This window comes from Scyliorhinus torazame, chromosome 11 (genome assembly GCF_047496885.1).
Source record: "Scyliorhinus torazame isolate Kashiwa2021f chromosome 11, sScyTor2.1, whole genome shotgun sequence".
NCBI lineage: Eukaryota > Metazoa > Chordata > Chondrichthyes > Carcharhiniformes > Scyliorhinidae > Scyliorhinus > Scyliorhinus torazame.
In genome coordinates, this window is record NC_092717.1 from 192,414,035 (window position 1) to 192,433,591 (window position 19,557).

General features: G+C 46.5%; 1 protein-coding gene across 4 annotated transcripts in view; it reads left to right on the plus strand.

Annotated features, from left to right (window-relative positions):
- map3k22 (mitogen-activated protein kinase kinase kinase 22) overlaps window positions 1-19,557 on the plus strand; it is a 206,841-nt gene that overhangs the window by 173,705 nt on the left and 13,579 nt on the right. For all 4 annotated transcript variants that reach the window (XM_072468212.1, XM_072468213.1, XM_072468210.1 and 1 more), the window contains one exon: window positions 1,771-1,900. In XM_072468212.1, coding sequence (XP_072324313.1) covers window positions 1,771-1,900 — 130 coding nt within the window. The remainder of the gene's footprint in view (window positions 1-1,770; window positions 1,901-19,557) is intronic.

Sequence of the window (19,557 nt, forward strand, 5' to 3'; positions counted from 1 at the left end):
CTTTTTGTCCTTTTGTGTTAAAGTGATAAATACTGTAATTGGGTGATCATAAAGTTCCGTTTAGTAATGATGCGTTTCTGTGCTGACTTGAATGGTTTGGCAGACTGCCAATATTGATTGTGGCTAGATCCTTATTTAGTAGTTCCTGTTTTCGACCTACATGTCTTTTTCCCTCTGTCAGCCTGTCCCCAGTATCACAAATTTCTCTTGCAATTTTATTGATCCACTGTTATATCCCTGCTCAACAATAAAGATTGAATGCCTTTAAAGGACAGGAAACCAGGAAAAACATTTGTTGATGTCACAAATGTTATAAATTGGATGATTGAGCATGTACCTTGAGTTAGGGGGTGGGGTCAAGGTCACAAGTGATTATTTTTCCTGATTTTTCATTCCACCTCCTGCCTTCCTTTCCAGAATTCAGAGGTAATACACCAGATTCACATTGTCCAAGAGGTCATTTCTCATGTATCAAGATAGTGGATGCAATCTACTGGGGAGAAAAAGAGCCACTAACAACGTCACTCTCGAATGACATTTTTTTTGTCCTCAGCGGGGAACGCCCCACCGAGGCCCCACTCGGATGCTTTTCCTGAACTATGGCGTTTTGCTCCTCAGTGCAGGAAGAGATTGGTGCACCATTTCTAAATGGTGCCCCTATCTCTTGATCCCCTGAAGTGCCCCCCATACCCCCCAATGTCCCAACTCACCTGTTGGGGGTCCCCAAGTCCTGCCCACTTGCCATCACATACAGGCAGGACAGCCCAGGGCACAAACCCCTGCGCAGGCAAAATGTCACCTGAGCACCATGGCACGCCAGGCTGGCAGTACCACAAGTGCCCGGGTGGCATCAGCAGTGCCAGAGTTCCACTCTGTCCAGAGGCCAACCACCCAGGGGCCTCTGATCACATGGGAGACCCCCCAAATGCCACTCCGTCTGAGGACCATTGCTAAACGGCATCCGGCTGGGGTCTCCTTGGTGGGGCCGATAGATCCCGGCAGACAGTTAGATCTGGTGTAGACGTAGTTAAGTGATCAGTTAGCTCAGTTAACTATGCAAGTCTGGAGCCCACCCGTTGTGGGCGGGATCCAGATCGCGACCTCTCGCGCGTGTGCTTGTTAGATCTAGCGCGGCGTAACGACCATCGGAATCCCGGAACAGATCTCTCGTGGGATCTACCGGCTGCGTCCTGTCCCAATTCCGCGGGACACGACCGGTAAATTACACCTAGTATCTGAAGGTTATTCAAAGGCAGGCAACATCACATCTTAGCCACATTGTGTTTAGTTAAAATTGAGACACTAGGGGCAGCACGGTGGCTCAGTGGGTTAGCCCTGCAGCCTCACGGCGCCGAGGTCCCAGGTTCGATCCCGGCTCTGGGTCACTGTCCGTGTGGAGTTTGCACATTCTCCCCGTGTTTGCATGGGTTTCGCCCCCACAACCCAAAGATGTGCAGGGTAGGTGGATTGGCCACGCTAAATTGCCCCTTAATTGGAAAAAATGAATTGGGTACTCTAAATTTATAGAATTTTAAAAAAACAACAAAAAAAACCATTGAGACACTGCAAAGATCACCGGGTATCAGTCGGCAATGGAAAACCCTGACTGAATGGTTTTTATTCATTCTTCATCAGCACAGGTCATGTTGATCTCATCCATAATACTCTGGTTGAAGTTTAACTTGCCAACTCACCGTTGCATTAACCCATAAACCATTGGACGAACAATGTTTTTTTTTCCATTTTAATTATCAACTTTGTTTCAATCAGGGCTCTGTTAAGGACCAATTGAAGGCTTATGGTGCACTCACTGAGAATGTGACGCGGAAGTACACCAGACAGATCCTAGAAGGAGTTTCCTATCTACACAGCAATATGATTGTACACAGAGATATTAAAGGTATTCTGTCACTGCCTTTTCCATTTCATGTAATGGTTTTTTTCACTTGAGTAGACTGCAAACACCAATAAATTTGCCATTCTCATGATTTGTTGCTTTGTAAAAGTAAAGGACCTAACTTTTTCCATTCTGACCAAGTTAACAAGAGCCATAGCAAAGGCTTTCTCTGCCACTACTAGTTCCATGTGGGCTGTAATTCCCCTTTTGGGAGACGATGAGCTGAATTCTCCACCGTCGGGATTCTCCATTTTGCCTGTAGCCCGGAGGTTTCCCGATGGCGTGGGTCTGTCCCACAATGGGAAACCCCATTGACCAGCCGGCGAAACGGAGCATCCCGACGGCGTGCTGAACCAGAAATCTGGGACGGTGGAACGGAGTAACCTGCCCTTTGTTTTCCCGCCGGAGATAAATCGCCACTGATTTGCAATCATACTTGGAGCACAATCCACAGGCGATTCACCATCCCTTGCCATGCAAATTTATGCATGATGGGGATTTTAACACCCCTCAGATCTTTGATCTACAATGCTTTCATTCATCTCAAAGTGAAATTGATTTAACTAGACTGTAATTGACAGCTTGCACACATAGCTAGCTGTCGGGGTTGTTTGATCTAATTTTTCTTCAAGCTTGTGTGGATTCTATGCAGTCAGCTGTGAAACCTATGAGAGGTTGGAGAAACTGGTTTGTTCTCACTGGAACAACGGAGGTTTAGGGGCGACCTGATTGAAGTCTACAAGGTTATGAGGGGCATGGACAGAGTGAATAGTTAGAAGCTTTTTCCCAGGGTGGAAGAGTCAATTACTAGGGGGCATAGGTTTAAGGTGCGAGGAGCAAGGCTTAAAGGAGATGTACGAGGCACGTTTTTTACACAGAGGGTGGTGGGAGCCTGGAACTCCCTGCTGGAGGAGGTGGTAGAAGCAGATATAATAGTGATTTTAAAGGGGCATCTTGACATATACATGAAAAGGATGGGAATAAGGGATATGGTCCCAGGAAGGGTCGGGGTATTTAGTTCAGATGGGTAGCATGGTCGGTGCAGGTTTGGCGGGCTGTAGGGCCTGTTGCTGTGCTGTAACTTTCTAGGTTCTTTGTTTCTAAACATCTAGCTGTGATTGATAGCTCTTGGATTACTTCAAAGACAGTTAAGTGCTTTCTGCAGAGAAAAAGAAGTGAGAGCACTTAACTGGCTTTGGTGTGGCCCAAGAACTGTCAATCACAGCTAGATGTTTTCATAGTGTTATAGTTGTGTTGTGTTTATGGTACTGGATTAACAATACAGCTGCGAGCACGGTAGCACAGTGGTTAGCACTGTTGCTTCACAGTGCCAGAGTCCCGGGTTCGATTCCCAGCTTGGGTCACTGTCTGCGCAGACATGTTCTCCCCATGTCTGCATGGATTTCCCTCGGGTGCTCCGGTTTCCTCCCACAAGTCCTGAAAGATGTCCTGTTAGGTGAATTGGACATTCTGAATTCACCCTCTGTGTACCCGAACAGGCACTGGAGTATGGCGACTCGGGATTTTCACAGTAACTTCATTGCAGTGTTAATGTAAGCCTACTTGTGACAATAATAATAATTATTATTAATTCAACACAAGTAATGTGTGTGCAATTTCTGTATGATTTGAAGCATGCAAAAAATTAAGGAATCCTGGTTGTGGCAATGGAACCCAATAATCTCATTCCCAGGACTTCACAACATGACTTGGAGCAGTGTGCTGCATCCAGCCATTTTCATCTGATTTATCAATGACCTTCCTCCATCATAAGGTCAGAATGGGAATGTTCACTGATAATTGCACAGTGTTCAGTACCAATTGTACCTCCTCATAATGAAACAGTCTGTTCCACATGCAGCAAGACCTGGACAACTTTCAGGGTTTGTAAGCGGCAAGTAGAATTTGTGTCACACAAGTGCAGAGCAATGACTGTCTCCAACAAGAGAGAATCTAGCCACGTACTCATGACATTCAATGGCATTACATCACTGAATCCCTCATTGACCAGAAACTTAACTGGACCATACACATAAATATTGTGGCTATAAGAGCGGGTTATTTCAATGGCTGTGTGGTGCTGTATAAAAGCACTATATGGATGCGATTTCCTTTTATTCATGTGTACTGAAACATGTTTTTACTTTTTCTAGATATTGTTTGACTTGAACCTATCTCCTGAATTACCCATAGGAACATGTAAAATAAATGTCATGGAAACAGGCTGTTCGGCCCAACCAGTCCACATATTTTTATGCTCTATACAAACCTTCTTCCATCTTTCCTTCTCTGTCATCAGAACTATCTATTCCCTTCTCCCTCAAATGCTTGTCTATCTTCCCCTTATTAGTATCTATTCTGTAGATTTCACCCACAATCTGTGATAGCGAGCTCTCCAGCCTTAGCACTCTTCAGATAAAGAAGTTTGTTCTGATTCGGCGATTGGATTTCTTTGTGACTATATTATCGATGGCCTCCAGTTATGCTCTTCCACACAAGAAGACACATTGCGCAGGACTTTCCGTTGCCGATGGCGATATCGTAATCACCGATCGGGCGGAGAATCCCAGTTTACGACCGAATTGGGGGCGGCGCCTGTTTTCGAATGCTCCGCAACTCCAAAATGGCGTAATCGAGGAGTACGCCACACGCCATTGAGACGACCTCAGGACATTACCTGAAGGTCCTCCACCGATGCTCCGCGTTCCCGGCGCGGGATACGTGCTTTCAGTTTTTGTGAACCCGGTATGGCGGCTGCGGACTGTGTCCAGAGACTCCACAGTCGGGGGGAGGGGTGGGGGAATGGGCCGTGCTGCAGGCCGGGGGGGCTTCGGCAAGGGCTGGGTGGACTGGTGGAGGGTGGCCCGTGTAGTGATCTGTACATCTGTACATACATCTGCACATAACCAGGGACTGCAGACAGATGTAACAGCCACAGCGTCACTAGAGGGCATCAGAGACGGGTATAAAGGGTCCAACCCAAAGTAGGATCTGCCTCTTTCAGAAGCACAGGGCTAGTGAGCAGCAGCACACAGAGACAGTTCAGCATAGGCATTTACCTTAGCTTCACTGGTCATACCTCTTGACTGTATTATATCTTTAGTTAAGCTCTGGAAACAGAACAAACCCACTGAATAAAGTATTTGTGTTAACTGGACGTCTACAATCTTTATTTAGACTTAGAGAATAACATATGATACCAGGAGTGATTTCGCAGCAAATGGATCCTCGATGACTAACTGATTCGATGGAACTTGCTGGAACTCCATGGCAGCTGGAAACAACCGGTAATTTAAGTTATAACTGGAAAATGTTTGAACAGCTGTTCCAAATATTTATCACAGCTAATGATTTAAGCACTGCCTCTGATGCAACGAAAATAGCCCCACTACTCTCAACAGGAGGGCATGAAGCTAGAAGGTGAGGACAACACCAAATTAGAAGTTGTACTCACAAAAATTGATGAACTCTGTAAGAGTCACTCTGGTGAGATGCTGGAAAGATTTAACTCTTGTCAGAGAAACGGAGGGCCCATCTGTTATTTTATTACAAATCTCAAGCTAATTTCACAAGGCTGTGATTTTGCTGATTTCAGAGACACTGTGATAATGCATCAATTAATTTCTGGACTATCTGATAAAAATTTGAGGTAAGAGCTTTCAGAAAATAAGTATCTAACTCCAGAAATCGCTATACAAAAATGCCTTGCTTATGAACAAAAACTAAATCAATACTTTGAGTCTCTACAAACACAGAATCATTATTTAGAAAACAAAATCGGTAAAAATGGCGCGAACACCCACCACGAGGCAGCGGCAGGATCTCCATCGATGCAACAGCACTTTGTGATTGGCAGCCATCTTGAGAAAGGAGCCGCACATGCTCAGTTGCGAAAAGAGCGCACAGTACAGGAAACTCGGAGCGCGCATGGGCAATCGAGTCCTACGCATGACATCATGGGCGTCATGACGTCAGAGGACCAGGACCACACCCACTTAAAAGGGAAATGCACAAAAACGAACAAAAAGAAATTTACAGCTGCAAAACCCAATTTTCTTGCCTCAAAAGTCAGAACAATGCCCGAACTTACACCAGCAGTTGAAAATAACTTTCACAACACCCTGGAACAAGCAGTTAGCACCGCCCTAGAAGATGATATGGCCCTTGAAGACTACGACTCAGACGAAGATTTCACCTTGGGAGATGGCTACCCCAGTACCAAATCCAAACCACAACTAGAGGTGTTACCGTGAAGACCCCGACGGGGAGTTCTTCGGAATGGGGAATCTTCAGCCCAGCATATATGACATCCTGACTGGTGAGTGCAGGATTATGCTGCGGTATGACGCCAAGAAACAGAAAGTGGTCCACACACCACGAAGGGTCCCAGCCTCCACACAAGAAGATGATTTGTTCATTGAACATGAAGAGAACGATCACAACTCCGAAACAAAAAGCGATGATTTGTCTATCGAACAATACACACAATACTGCTCAGACATGGCTGAGTTATTCGGCGATCCTGATCACAGCATCAGCAACACGATTGAAAAGCTCAATACGACTCTTCTCATGGTAGATGAATCCAATACCATGGTGCCATGGCAGATCGTCAATACATGGGATGACAGCAATACCCAAGACGAAGACGACGCCACACAGAGAGCACAGAACGACTCAGTTGAGAGACCACAGATCGACTCTACAGTGAGAATACTGCACGACTCCACAAAGAGAGCGATGACAGACTCCACAGAGAGAGTGATAACAAACTCCAGAGAGAGAACGATGAAGGACTCCACAGAGAGAGCGATGACAAACTACACAGAAAGAGCGATGAAGGACTCCACAAAGCGAGCGACACAAGCCTCCACAAAGGGAGCGACACAAGCCTCCACAAAGAGAGTGACGCAAGCCTCCACAGACAGCTCGGTGACAGACTCAAAAGTGGAAGCAAGCAAACATTCCATAGCGAACGCCATGCATGTACAAGACCATGAAGATCTATCAAGCTTATTTGAGCCACCAGAAGAAGACACTGAATGTTGTCTACACACTCTATGTGAGTCAAGTGACGAAGAAATCACAATTCCCATACAGGATGTGCAGGATCACAGCGAGACTGACATATCTCAGCTCGTCTGCTCAGAAGCACTCAATAATCAGAGGACAGCCACCCATGAGTCCAGAGAGACCACGTCAATTGAAATCCTGAAGATTTTGACTCCAGCAAAGGAGCACCACAACCCACAACAAAATGAAATCGTGAAGATTTTGACGCCAGAAAAGGAGCACAAAGAGATCACAGATGATTCAAGTGAACCAGAAATTACTCTAGAAGAGGAGTACCAAGTAAGCAAAGACGAGGAATCAAAACCACCACAAATGACTGATGTCACCAACATCAATGAAACATCAGATCATTCTCACAATTCTCAAGAAGATACGCTCAATGTAGCAGATACCACAAAGGACATTGACACCAATAACTGTGAGTATGACTCAAATCATCCATATGGCACACTCATTGAGCGCAACAAGAACAACAAAAACCGCAAGAAACACAGCAGAAACAAGAACAGCAACAACAAAAACAACATGCAGCGCAACAAGAACGACAAAAGCAACAAGAAGCATCCGAGAAACAACAAGCACGACAAGAAAAAGAACATGAATAAAAGCGAAAACAACGAAAAGAGAATCAACAAACGCGACAAAAAGAACAAGAAGAACGACAACAACAAGAACGTCACCGAAAACAAACAAGACAGAAATGACAAAAACAACAAGTTTTTGTTGGGCTGCAGTGGGCAGCCCAACTCTCTTTGTGGAGGCTTGTGTCGCTCCCTTTGTGGAGGCTTGTGTCGCTCACTTTGTGGAGTCCTTCATCGCTCTCTCTGTGGAGTCTTTCATCGCTCTTTCTGTGTAGTTTGTCATCGCTCTCTCTGTGGAGTCCTTCATCGTTCTCTCTCTGGAGTTTGTCATCACTCTCTCTGTGGAGTCTGTCATCGCTCTCTTGGTGGAGTCGTGCAGTATTCTCACTGTAGAGTCGATCTGTGGTCTCTCAACGGGGTCTCAACGGAGTCAGTGGGCAGCATGGTAGCATTGTGGATAGCACAATTGCTTCACAGCTCCAGGGTCCCAAGTTCGATTCCGGCTTGGGTCACTGTCTGTGCAGAGTCTGCACATCCACCCCGTGTGTGCATGGGTTTCCTCTGGGTGCTCCGGTTTCCTCCCACAGTCCAAAAGATGTGCAGGTTAGGTGGATTGGCCATGATAAATTGCCCTTAGTGTCCAAAATTGCCCTTAGTGTTGGGTGGGGTTAATGGGTTATGGGGATAGGGTGGAGGTGTTGACCTTGGGTAGGGTGCTCTTTCCAAGAGCCGGTGCAGAGTCGATGGGCCAAATGGCCTCCTTCTGCACTGTAAATTCTATGAAAACAACAAGAACGACAACGAAAACAACAAAAACAGAAACGACAACAATGAAACAACGCCCTGTACAACATGGTACAACTCTGCACATGAAGGACAATGCCACAGCACACTGCGAAACAATGACATTGGGCCCGCAGTTGTTCACAATTTACATAGATGATTTGGAGTTGGGGACCAAGTGCAATGTGGCAAAGTTTGCAGACGACACTAAGATGAGTGGTAAAGCAAAAAGTGCAGAGGATACCGGAAGTCTGCAGAAGGATTTGGATAGATTAGGTGAATGGGCTAGGGTCTGGCAGATGGAATTCAATGTTGCCAAGTGTGAGGCTATCCATTTTGGGAGGAATAACAGCAGAATGGATTATTATTTAAACGCTAAGATGTTAAAACATGCTGCTGTGCAGAAGGACCTGGGTGTGCTGGTGCACGAGTCGCAAAAGGTTGGTGTGCAGGTGCAACAGGTGATTAAGAAGACTAATCGAGTTTTGTTTTTCATTGCTAGAGGGATGGAGTTCAAGACTAGGGAGGTTATGCTGCAATTGTATAAGGTGTTGGTGAGGCCACATCTGGAGTATTGTTCAGTTTTGGTCTCCTTACCTGAGAAAGGACATATTGGCACTGGAGGGAGTGCAGAGGAGATTCACTAGGTTGATCCCAGAGTTGAGGGGATTAGATTATGACGAGAGGTTGAGTAGACTGGGACTGTACTCATTGGAGTTTAGAAGGATGCGGGGGGATCTTATTGAAACATATAAAATTATGAAGGGAATAGATAGAATAGATGCGGGCAGGTTGTTTCCACTGGTCGGGGAAAGCAGAACTAGGGGGCATAGCCTCAAAATAAGGGGAAGTAGATTTAGGACCGAGTTTAGGAGGAACTTCTTCACCCAAAGGGTTGTGAATCTCTGGAATTCCTTGCCCAGTGAAGCAGTTGAGGCTCCTTCTTTAAACGTCTTTAAGAAAAAGATAGATACCTTTCTAAAGAATAAAGGGATTCGGGGATATGGTGTACGGGCCGGAGAGTGGAGCTGAGTCCACAAAGATCAGCCATGATCTCATTGAATGGCGGAGCAGGCTCGAGGGGCCAGATGGCCTGCTCCTGTTCCTAGTTCTTATGTTCTTATGTACAAACATGCCATGGCATGATGAAGAATCTCACAAATTCACATCTGCTCCAGAACAAACAAGCAAAACAGCTTTCACGAACGATGACATACAGAATCAATACCACAAACAGAAGAAAAAGTCGAGTTCAGACAACGGTGCGACACAGAATCGCTACCCGCAATCAAATGGAACAGGGGAAAAAGGTGTCCACATCATTAAACGACTCATCAGCAAAGCAGCTGAGTCACGTTCCGACATCAACCTGGCTCTGTTATCGTACCGAGCAACCCCATTGAGCTCAGGACTGTCGTCAGCGCAAATGCTGTTCGGCAGAGACATCCAGACATCCCTACCAGCAAAGCAATCCCGAGACACCAGCAACACACCGGTTCTCGACGACATGCGGGCACTATGCTCCAAGCAAAAACTATACTACGATCAACATGCGATCCCACTCAAGCCACTGACAATAGGTGACACCATCAGGATCAGGGACCCAGAAGGCGGATGGTCTGAGTCAAGGCAGGAGGCACCGCGGTCCTACATTGTCAAATCGTCTGCGGGAGTACTTCTTCGCCGTAACCGCCGGGATCTATTAGAGATTCGACCTACAACGCCAGTATTTCCCACACTGGACTTGACCGAGTCCATTTGTCCACAGGACATTCCTCGCCACACAACGCCAGACAGTACTCTTGATGACATCAAACCATCATCCCTACTACCACCGTTAAGACGCTCCAGCAGAAGCCGTAAGGCACCCGACCGGCTAGATTTGTGACGACACTTCAACACACGCATAAGACAAACATGGACATTTCTCAAGATGGACTCACAACACAATTAATTGTTTCTGTATTACTTTTATCATTTTCACAGTGTGCAGGTTTGCATATTCTCACCACTTGTTACATACAGTTTTCTTGAGGCCAGTCTAGAAAACATGTTCAATAAAAAGGGGGTGGGGGGTGGGGGATGTAGTCATCTGTACATACATCTGCACATACACCAGGGACTGCCGACAGATGTAACAGCCACAGCATCACTAGAGGGCATCAGAGACGGGTATAAAGAGTCCAGCCCAAGGTAGGATCCGCCTCTTTCAGAAGCACAGGGCTAGTGAGCAGCAGCACACAGAGACAGCTCAGCATAGGCAGTTTACCTTAGCTTCATACCTCTTGACCGTATTATATCTAGTTAAGCTCTGGAAACAGAACGAACCCACTGAATAAAGTATTTGTGTTAACTGGAAGTCTAAAACCTTTATTCAGACTTAGAGAATAACATGGCGCGGGGGTGACGAGCGGGTGTCCAGGGGGACACTATCTGGCAGGTCGGGTCTGCGTACAGCCGGCGCCATGTTGTACAGCGCAACCGCTGCAGGTCTTCGCATGCATGTCTACGGACCCAGCAATTCTCCAGGCGTTTATATCGGGAAGACCGCGCATTTTACGTGGCATGACTTCTAGCCCCTCACCGGTCAGAGGTTCTGTGCTGGGGCCTCATCGATTTTTTTTGTCGTCAAACTGGACACTTCCTCCGGACATAGCCTCAAAATTGGAGAATGCAGCCCTATGTTCTTCCGCAGCCACCATCTTTTCCAAGAGAAAAATGACCCAGACTGCCAATCCTTTCCAGATCTGTATACCCACATTTCTGGTATCAATTTAAATATTCTCTGTACCCTCTCAGTGCCTCTATATCCTTTTAACATTATGGCAACCAGAACTGCACACAGTACCCTTTTTTATTCATGGGATGTGGGCATCACTGGCTAGCCAGCAATTATTTCCCACCTCTAGCAGCTCTTGAGCCAGTGGTGGTGAGCTGCCTTCTTGAAGGCCTGCAGTCCTTGTGGTGTAGGTACACCCACGGTGCTGTGAGGAAGGGAGTTCAGAATTTTCACCCAGTCAGTGACAATAAAGGAATGGTTCCAAGTCAGGGTGGTGAGTGATTTGGAGGGGAACTTCCAGGTAGTGGTGTTCCCATGTGTCTGCTGCCTTTGTCCTTCTAGATGGTAGTGGTTGTGGGTTTGGAAGGTGCTTTCTAAGGAACCTTTGTGAGTTCATGCAGTGCATCTAATAGATGGTATGCACTGCTGCTACTGTGCACCTGTGGTGAAGAGAGTGCTTGTATAAGGTGGTGGATTGGGTGCCAATCAAGTGGACTGCTTTGTCCTAGATGGTGTTGGGCTCCTTTAAAAAAATTTTAGAGTACCCAATTCATTTTTCCAATTAAGGGGAAATTTAGCGTGACCAATCCACCTACCCTGCACATCTTTGGGTTGTGGGAGCGAAACCCACGCAAACACAGGGAGAATGTGAAAACTCCACACGGACAGTGACCCAGAGCCGCGATCGAACCTGGGACCTGTTGCTCTTATTAGCCTTAGTTTTATTAGCTCTAATTCTGTCACCTTTGCTCACGAGTCGCCAGGTATCTTTCTGATACCGCCACATGGTTCAAGCTCTGGTTATGATTAATAAGACAGCCCACCGCTTAGTAAGATTAAAATCAACGGTCATTTATTATGTACAGCAATAAATACTTACACAATAATCCTACTTTCTAGACGACTACCTACCACTACTGGCCAATACTTAGCTTTTGGGAATGGCCCACCAGGTCAGGGAAACGAATGGCTTATCGAATTGGGTCTGGCCTGCGGGATTCAAAGGCTGATACAGGTCGATGGCTAGGAGTCGCTATCGGGTAGCGATCGCTGGAGTCAAACTTACGGTTTCTGATCGATGGTTCTTGCGAAGGTTGCGAGCAGGAGAAGAAGGGAAAGAAGGGCCGATCTGAACTTGGCCCCTATCTTTTATAGTTCCCGGGGGCTTCCAGCCTCTCGGGGCGGACCTTGACCCTGGTCCCAAGTGATTGGACTTGTTCCCAATCACTGGGTTCGATATGCTCCAATAATGGGGCGATTCCTTGATCGGGGGGTGGTCGTTCACCTTTCTTTGTCTCGGCCACTGCTGGCGCCGAGAGGTCTGGATCGACATTCAATTGCTAATATGTTGCAATTGTTCCCGGGGATAGCCGATTTCGATCTGGGCCGACTTCCCCAGAGCTGAATACGCTGTTCTGTCTGCAGCTGTCCGTTTGTGCCCTGTTGGCTGCTTTTCCCATCAGCCTTTTCGGTTAGCCATTTTACATCGGGTTTTGGCCAAATTAATCGGGAATCAGCCATTTTAGGTGGCTACAGACCTTGGCGCCGTGAGGCAGCAGTGCTAACCACTGCACCACCGTGCTGACCTGTTTTGAGCTTCTTGAGTGTAGTTGGAGTTGCACTCATTCAAGTGCAACTTGTACCTTGTAGTTGATGGACAGGCTTTGGGAAGTCAGGAGCTGAGTTATTCACTGCAGGATTCCTAGTGTCTGATCTGCTCCTGTAATGTGGTCCAACTAAGGTAAGTAATGGAGTTCATTACACTTATGATACACTCGTCTGCGGTCTGATTACTTAACATATGTCTATTTCCCAACCCTCAGTTGCTCCCTTAGTGTTGATTCATCCGTGGATTCTCACAGTGTGAGAATCTTTTTAGTGGAATATATTTTTTCCTGCACCCCATTGAACACCATTTGAAACGTTTCCCATTTTGATCTACATCATTGTTTGACAATGTTGTTGACCATTTAATTTCTCAAGTTCTATTCTCAGCCCCTCAAAATCAGCTTTTCTCCAATCTATTAATTTAGTCTTTGCCATACTTATGTCCTTCTCTATCTTCATATATTACATTGCCTCAATGTTTCCCTACTTTTATTTCTCTTATCTACTCTGCTTCATTCTCCATTATTAGATCCAATAGCAAACCTTCCCTTGTTACGTTTTTACATCTTAAGTTAGAAAGGAATCCTTTCTCCCATTTACCTATTTTTTCTGTCCAATTAATGTTAGGGTAGCAGAAATCGCCAGTGTTTATTATTCTGTGATGTTTACTCAGTCCCATAATTTGTATTGTGTTTCTTCCTCCATCACACTTCTACTACTAGACCATAAGACTTGGGAGCAGCAGTTGGTCATTCAGCCTATTGAATCTGCCCTGCCATTCAATGCAGCGCCGGTAAACATCTCACTATTTGATGGCACTTTCTCAATTTATTGGCCTTGGGGAGTTTTTCTCCACCAAGGTCACACTTTGAGTACTTTCCTGCTGGCGAGCCAAGCAGGAAAGGCTCTTCGCAGATCAGGGTACCGTCTTGTCTGGCTTCCCTGGTATTTCCCCCTGCAACATCAGGGAGGCCCCCGGGAACGACCCTCACCCCTTCACTAATCCTCCGCCAAACCCCCACCCCCCGGGCCCGATCTCTGGCAGTGTCAACCTGATACCTTGGCACTGCCTCACCAGCAGTGCGATCTGGGCACCCTGGCAGTGCCAAGCTGGCATTGCCAGGGTGGCAGTGCCCTGGTGCTAGAGGGAGTATCAAGTTGCCACCTTACCCTTTCCCCAGCGACCCGCGGGGTCTCAAATAGCCTGGGAGACCTCCCAGGGGCCATTACGACTGGTTCAATTTGTGGAAACCAGTGCTAAATGGCATCCTGGCGAGGTCTCCCAGGCACAACCGTTAGATCCTGGGCACCGGGAGAATCCCACAAACGCATATTAATATGCTGATCTGGATCATGCCGAGTGAGGGCACGATCCAGATTGCGATGTCTCGTGAGACTCTGTTAAATCTGGCGAGGTGTTTTAAGCAATGCAAATTATGTGAGAGGCTTCTCACGAGATTCAACGGCCTTGTCCCAACACCAAGTTGGGTGTGACGAGACCGTTAAATTGCACCCGACAAATATTAGTCGGATAGATCCTTTATTATCTCTATGCAAATGGATTCTACTTTTGTATTACCTATTAACTGCCTCTTTTTTCTACTGCCATTGTGCTACCCACTAGGTCTTCCGCCTCCCAGTTTACTTTTCTCTCTTTCCTACATGTGTTATTGCTTGAAATATTTAATTCCTGGTCCTGGTTTTTCTGTAGCCATGTCTCAGTAATAGTCTCAGGATTATTTGTTGAGCTTTGTTAACTTGTAATAAATCGTTTTAAGCTCTGTGTTAAATTAATTGTAACTCTATTCCTCACGTTGCTTTTTAAAATTTTATTAGCTGCAGGTGTCATGTGTTTTAATTAACATTCTTCAGACATTCCAGTTGAACTTTATTGCAAATAAAACTCTCTGATTTGTAAAGGCTACCTTGATGCATATCTGTGGAACAATTGCCTGGAATTCAACAAATTTAAGCAACTCTGTTAAATTCAAAAGGAGCTTTAAATAAGCTGAACAAATTGCACAGCATGTTTGTGTTTAAAATTATAATGATTAGATCCTCCCTTAAGTGAACTGTGCCAAGGCACTGTTAAGTTAAACCTGGGCATGATTTCCGTCAGTGAAGTTGTTTGTTTTTGTTACATTCATTCTGGGGGTATCACTGACGAGGCCAGCATATGTTGGTCATCCCGAGTTACCCTTGAGAAGATGGTGGTGAGCTTTCCCTTTGAACTACTGCAGTCTGTGTAGTGAAAGCAAACAGTTTGCTAGACTCTTTTTAAAAAAAATATATTTTATTCAAATTTTTCGGCCAAACAAAACAATACAAAGGTTTTCCCTTTTTACAACAATAAAATAATATAAATAACAGTGACCGTTTTAACAAGTAATATATAAACTATTAACAAGTAATATATAATATATAAACTAAATGGCAACTGCCATAACAAAAATAATAACTCTTCAGATAATAAAATCAAACAATCCAATATACATAACCAAGTACAAATATCTATACAAAAACCACCCCTGAGGACCCACCCGAGCCTCTCCCCCCCCCCCCCCCCGGGTTGCTGCTGTTACCTTCCCATTTCCTTTATCGTTCTGCGAGGTAGTCAATGAACGGTTGCCACCGCCTGGTGAACCCTTGAGCCGAACCCCTTAGTGCAAACTTTATCCGTTCTAGTTTTATAAACCCAGCCATGTCATTTATCCAGGTCTCCACGCCCGGGGGTTTGGCTTCCTTCCACATAAGCAAGATCCTTCGCCGGGCTGCTAGGGACGCAAAGGCCAAAACATCAGCCTCTCTCGCCTCCTGCACTCCCGGCTCTTCTGCAACCCCAAATATAGCCAACCCCCAGCCTGGCTCGACCCGGACCCCCACCACCTTCGAAAGCACCTTTGCCACCCCCACCCAGAACCCCTGCAGTGCCGGGCATGACCAAAACATGTGGGTGTGGTTTGCTGGGCATCTCAAGCATCTCCTACACCTATCCTCTACCCTGAAAAATTTACTGAGCCTTGCTCCGGTCATATGCGCCCTGTGCAAAACCTTGAATTGTATCAGGCTTAGCCTGGTGCACGAGGACGACGAGTTTACCCTACGTAGGGCATCAGCCCACAGCCCCTCCTCAATCACTTCCCCCAGCTCTTCTTCCCATTTTCCCTTCAGCTCATCCACATTGATCTCCCCCTCGTCCCTCATTTCCCTGAGTTTGCTAGACTCTTTTAACGGATGACAAATGCCAACCATGTTTTTACATCCTGATGTACCATGAGAGAATTAAAGAAGCCAGTATTTTTGAATGCTTCTTACTATAGCAGCAACAATATGCATCTACATAGTGCCTGAAGCAGAGAAAAACATCTTCAGAATACAATGTACTTTATTAAAACCTGTGAATCGTTTTGGATACTTGCCTACAAGTGAGTCATTTTTTGAACAAAACCTTCATAATTTGATTGATAGCAAGGCTTTTATTGTGCTATATGCCCAGCCACTGTGTCCCGCATTCAAAAATAATTTGCTTGTATGTCACTTTCATCAGGATGCACTCATTTAAAATGATAAAGCACATGCTGAAATATGTCTGTGCCATATACTTTCCCCTAATCATCTTCCTGTCTGCCGATGCAGTTGTGTTCCACCCTGTTTTGAACGTGTTATCGCCCTTACTGATAACTTCTCGATTCCACAAAATTGGATCACGCTGTCAGGAAATCATTCTACTTTTCCATTCGACAGAAAGACTCGCTATTGGGAGGGGTCAGGAAAAGGCAGGGAAAATATTCTGAGTCATGAACAATGACCCAGCGCCTTGGTTTTTAAAATTTTAGGTTGCTTACCAGTTTAAAGTACCTATTTTTATTCTTGGAGGAACCTTTTTGTCATGAGGGTTACTGCATCTCTGCCTTTGGTTCCCCTGCCTGTCGCTACATCTCCATCGGGTTTCTTTGGGTCGTTTTCAGACCATAATCAGACCCCATCAGCATGAACCTTGCCTCCAGCAATCCTCTTCCAATTGTCAGGGATCTCAGCTGTCACATTCTCCGTCAGCTGTGGGGCCATGTCTGTGATGTGCTTACCAGATCTTGACCATGAGCCGAATCATGAACTTGTGTGCACTGAAGTGACTGTCCGTGCTGGTGGAGGGTGCGGGGCATCTGGTGTGAGGGCATCAGAGCTATGGTTGAGCTAGTTTCTGGAGGATGGAATATTCATGAGACAGCACTTAGGGAAAAGTGTTTGTGAGGCACTTTTAGGTATAGCTGCATGATGTGCTGTGTCACTATATAAATGCAAAATAACCCAAGCTAATCTTGGGTTATTTTATTAATGTACTTATGGGACTAACTAGTATGGGGAGGGATCATACAGACCAGGAAGGTGCCAGATTTTGATGCTAAATTGGTTGATTTTAACTTGAGTCAATACAGATAACCTCAAAGCAGTGGGGCTGGTAAGATATGGAGAGAATAAATAATGGTACGACTTCCGGTGGCGGCCATCGCGGGGTAGGCCACACATTTGATAGCTCCCCCCTGTAACGGACTTTTGGACCTTTTCCCCCCATTTTCTTCCTGGATTTTATGGGATAAAGCAGTGAAGAGTGAGACAGTAAGGAGAAATCCCCCTCCAGTGAGTGGAGAATTGGACCAGAAGTGGCCGTGTGAGACAACAAAGTCCTATAAGAGAGACGCAAGCAGAGCTGGTAACACGGGACAGCATTGCGGAGGGCAAGGGTCTGGGGGAGACGGCACAGTAGTTGATGGAGCAGGTGGTGAAGTTTTTCGAGGATTGCTTTGCCAAGCTGAAGAAGGACACGCTGGACCCGATTAAGGCTTCGGTTGATCAAGTGGTTCAGAATCCGGAAACCCATGGGCGGGTGATCCAGGAGGTTGAACAAAAGTTGTCCGAGAACGAGGAGTTTATAACCGTGCTGGAAAGCAAGGTGGGGATGATGAACGACCACCTGAAAAGAATGCAGGAGAAGCTGGAGGATCTGGAGAATAGGTCCGGGAGGCAGAATCTCAGAATTGTTGGCCTCCCTGAAGGCAGTGAGGGATCGGATGGGAGGGCCTATGTGACGGACATGTTGGAGAAGTTGATGGGGTCTGGGGTGTTCCCTCGGCCCCTGGAATTGGACAGAGCGCACAGAGCCCTCGCGAGGAAGCCCAGAGCGAACGAACCGCCGAGAGCCATGGTGGTACGTTTTCACCGTTTCATGGACAAGGAACACGTTTTGCGATGAGCCAAGAAAGAATGGAGCAGCAAGTGGGAGAACTGTGAGTTGCGCATTTATCAGGATCTGGGAGGGAATTTGGCCAAGAGGTGAGTTGGGTTCAATCAGGCAAAAACGACCCTCTTTAAGAAGGGGGTGAAATTTGGGATGCTGTACCCAGCCCGTCTGTGGGTCACACTTGAGGAAAGGGACTCTACTTTGAAACGCCAGACAAAGTATGGACCTTTATTAAAGAAAAGAAGCTGGAGGCGAATTAAAAGACACTTAAGCGTTGGAGAAGTACTGTGGCAGCGATTTATGGTCCTGGATTGTAAAAATATAAGTAGCTCTATGTGAAATAATGGGCTGTGTGGATGATTAAAGGTTGATCCATCTTGCAGGGACCTTGTTAGAGGGGGGGGATGGGCTTTGAATTTAGTTCTGCTTTATGGGTGACTATTTTTCTAAAGTGATTGTTTCTTCACTGGTTTTTTTTTCCTGTTGTTTGTTTACTGGGGCATGTGATGCTTTTAAAATGTTTATTCATGTGGGGGGAGAGAGGAGAGTACAATAGGGAGACCGAATGCTTGGTGCCAGGGGCGGGAGCTGTCGAGTCAGCATGGGCCAGCTGACTCTCGGAAGCGCAGTGGGGGGTGGACAGGTGTTAAGCTGGAGCTTGACTTGGGGGATTGGGTTTTTAGTGTTGTTGCTAGGGGGGGGAAGGGGGGGGTGCTGCTTTGCTGACAGGGAGGAACTGTTCCTAGGGGACAAATGGGAGGTCAGGAACGGCGACAGCCCGAGTGGGGACTCGAGGAGGCGGAGGGCGCGAGCTCGAGGCTGGCCTAAAATGGGTGATGGCTAGTCGGCGCGGGAGGGGGGGGGGTTTGGAAGCCCCCCATCCAGACCGATCACATGCTACGTGAGAGAACTGAATGGGCCGGTCAAGAGGGCTCGCGCATTTGAGGGAACTGAAGGCGGACGTGGCAATGCTACAAGAGACACACCTAAAGGTTACAGACCAGACGAGATTGAGGAAGGGGTGGGTTAGCCAAGTGTTCCACTCAGGACTGGACTCAAAGACCAGGGGGGTAGCGATCTTGATCAGCAAACGAGTGGCATTCGAGGCATGGAGAATCGTATCAGAAAAGGGGGGTAGGTATATAATGGTGAATGGGAAGCTGGAGAGGGTGAGAGTGGTACTTGTGAACATATATGCTCTGAATTGGGACGACGTGGAATTTATGAGGCGGGTGTTAGGTAACCTGATCATGGGAGGGGACTTCAACACAGTCATTGATCCGGAATTGGACCAGTCAAAATCCAGGACAGGGAGGAGGCCGGCTGCGGCAAAGGAATTGAAAGGTTTTATGGAACAGATGGGGGGAGTAGACCCATGGAGGTTTGCACGGCCGAGGACGAAGGAGTTTTCCTTTTTCTCACATGTTCACAAGGTATACTCTCGCATCGACTTTTTTGTTCTGAGCAGGGCGCTAATACCGAAGATGGTGGATACTGAGTACTCGGCAATTGCAGTGTCGGATCATGCCCTGCACTGGGTGGATCTACGGGTTAGTGTTGAGAGAGGGCAACACCCACTGTGGAGACTGGATGTGGG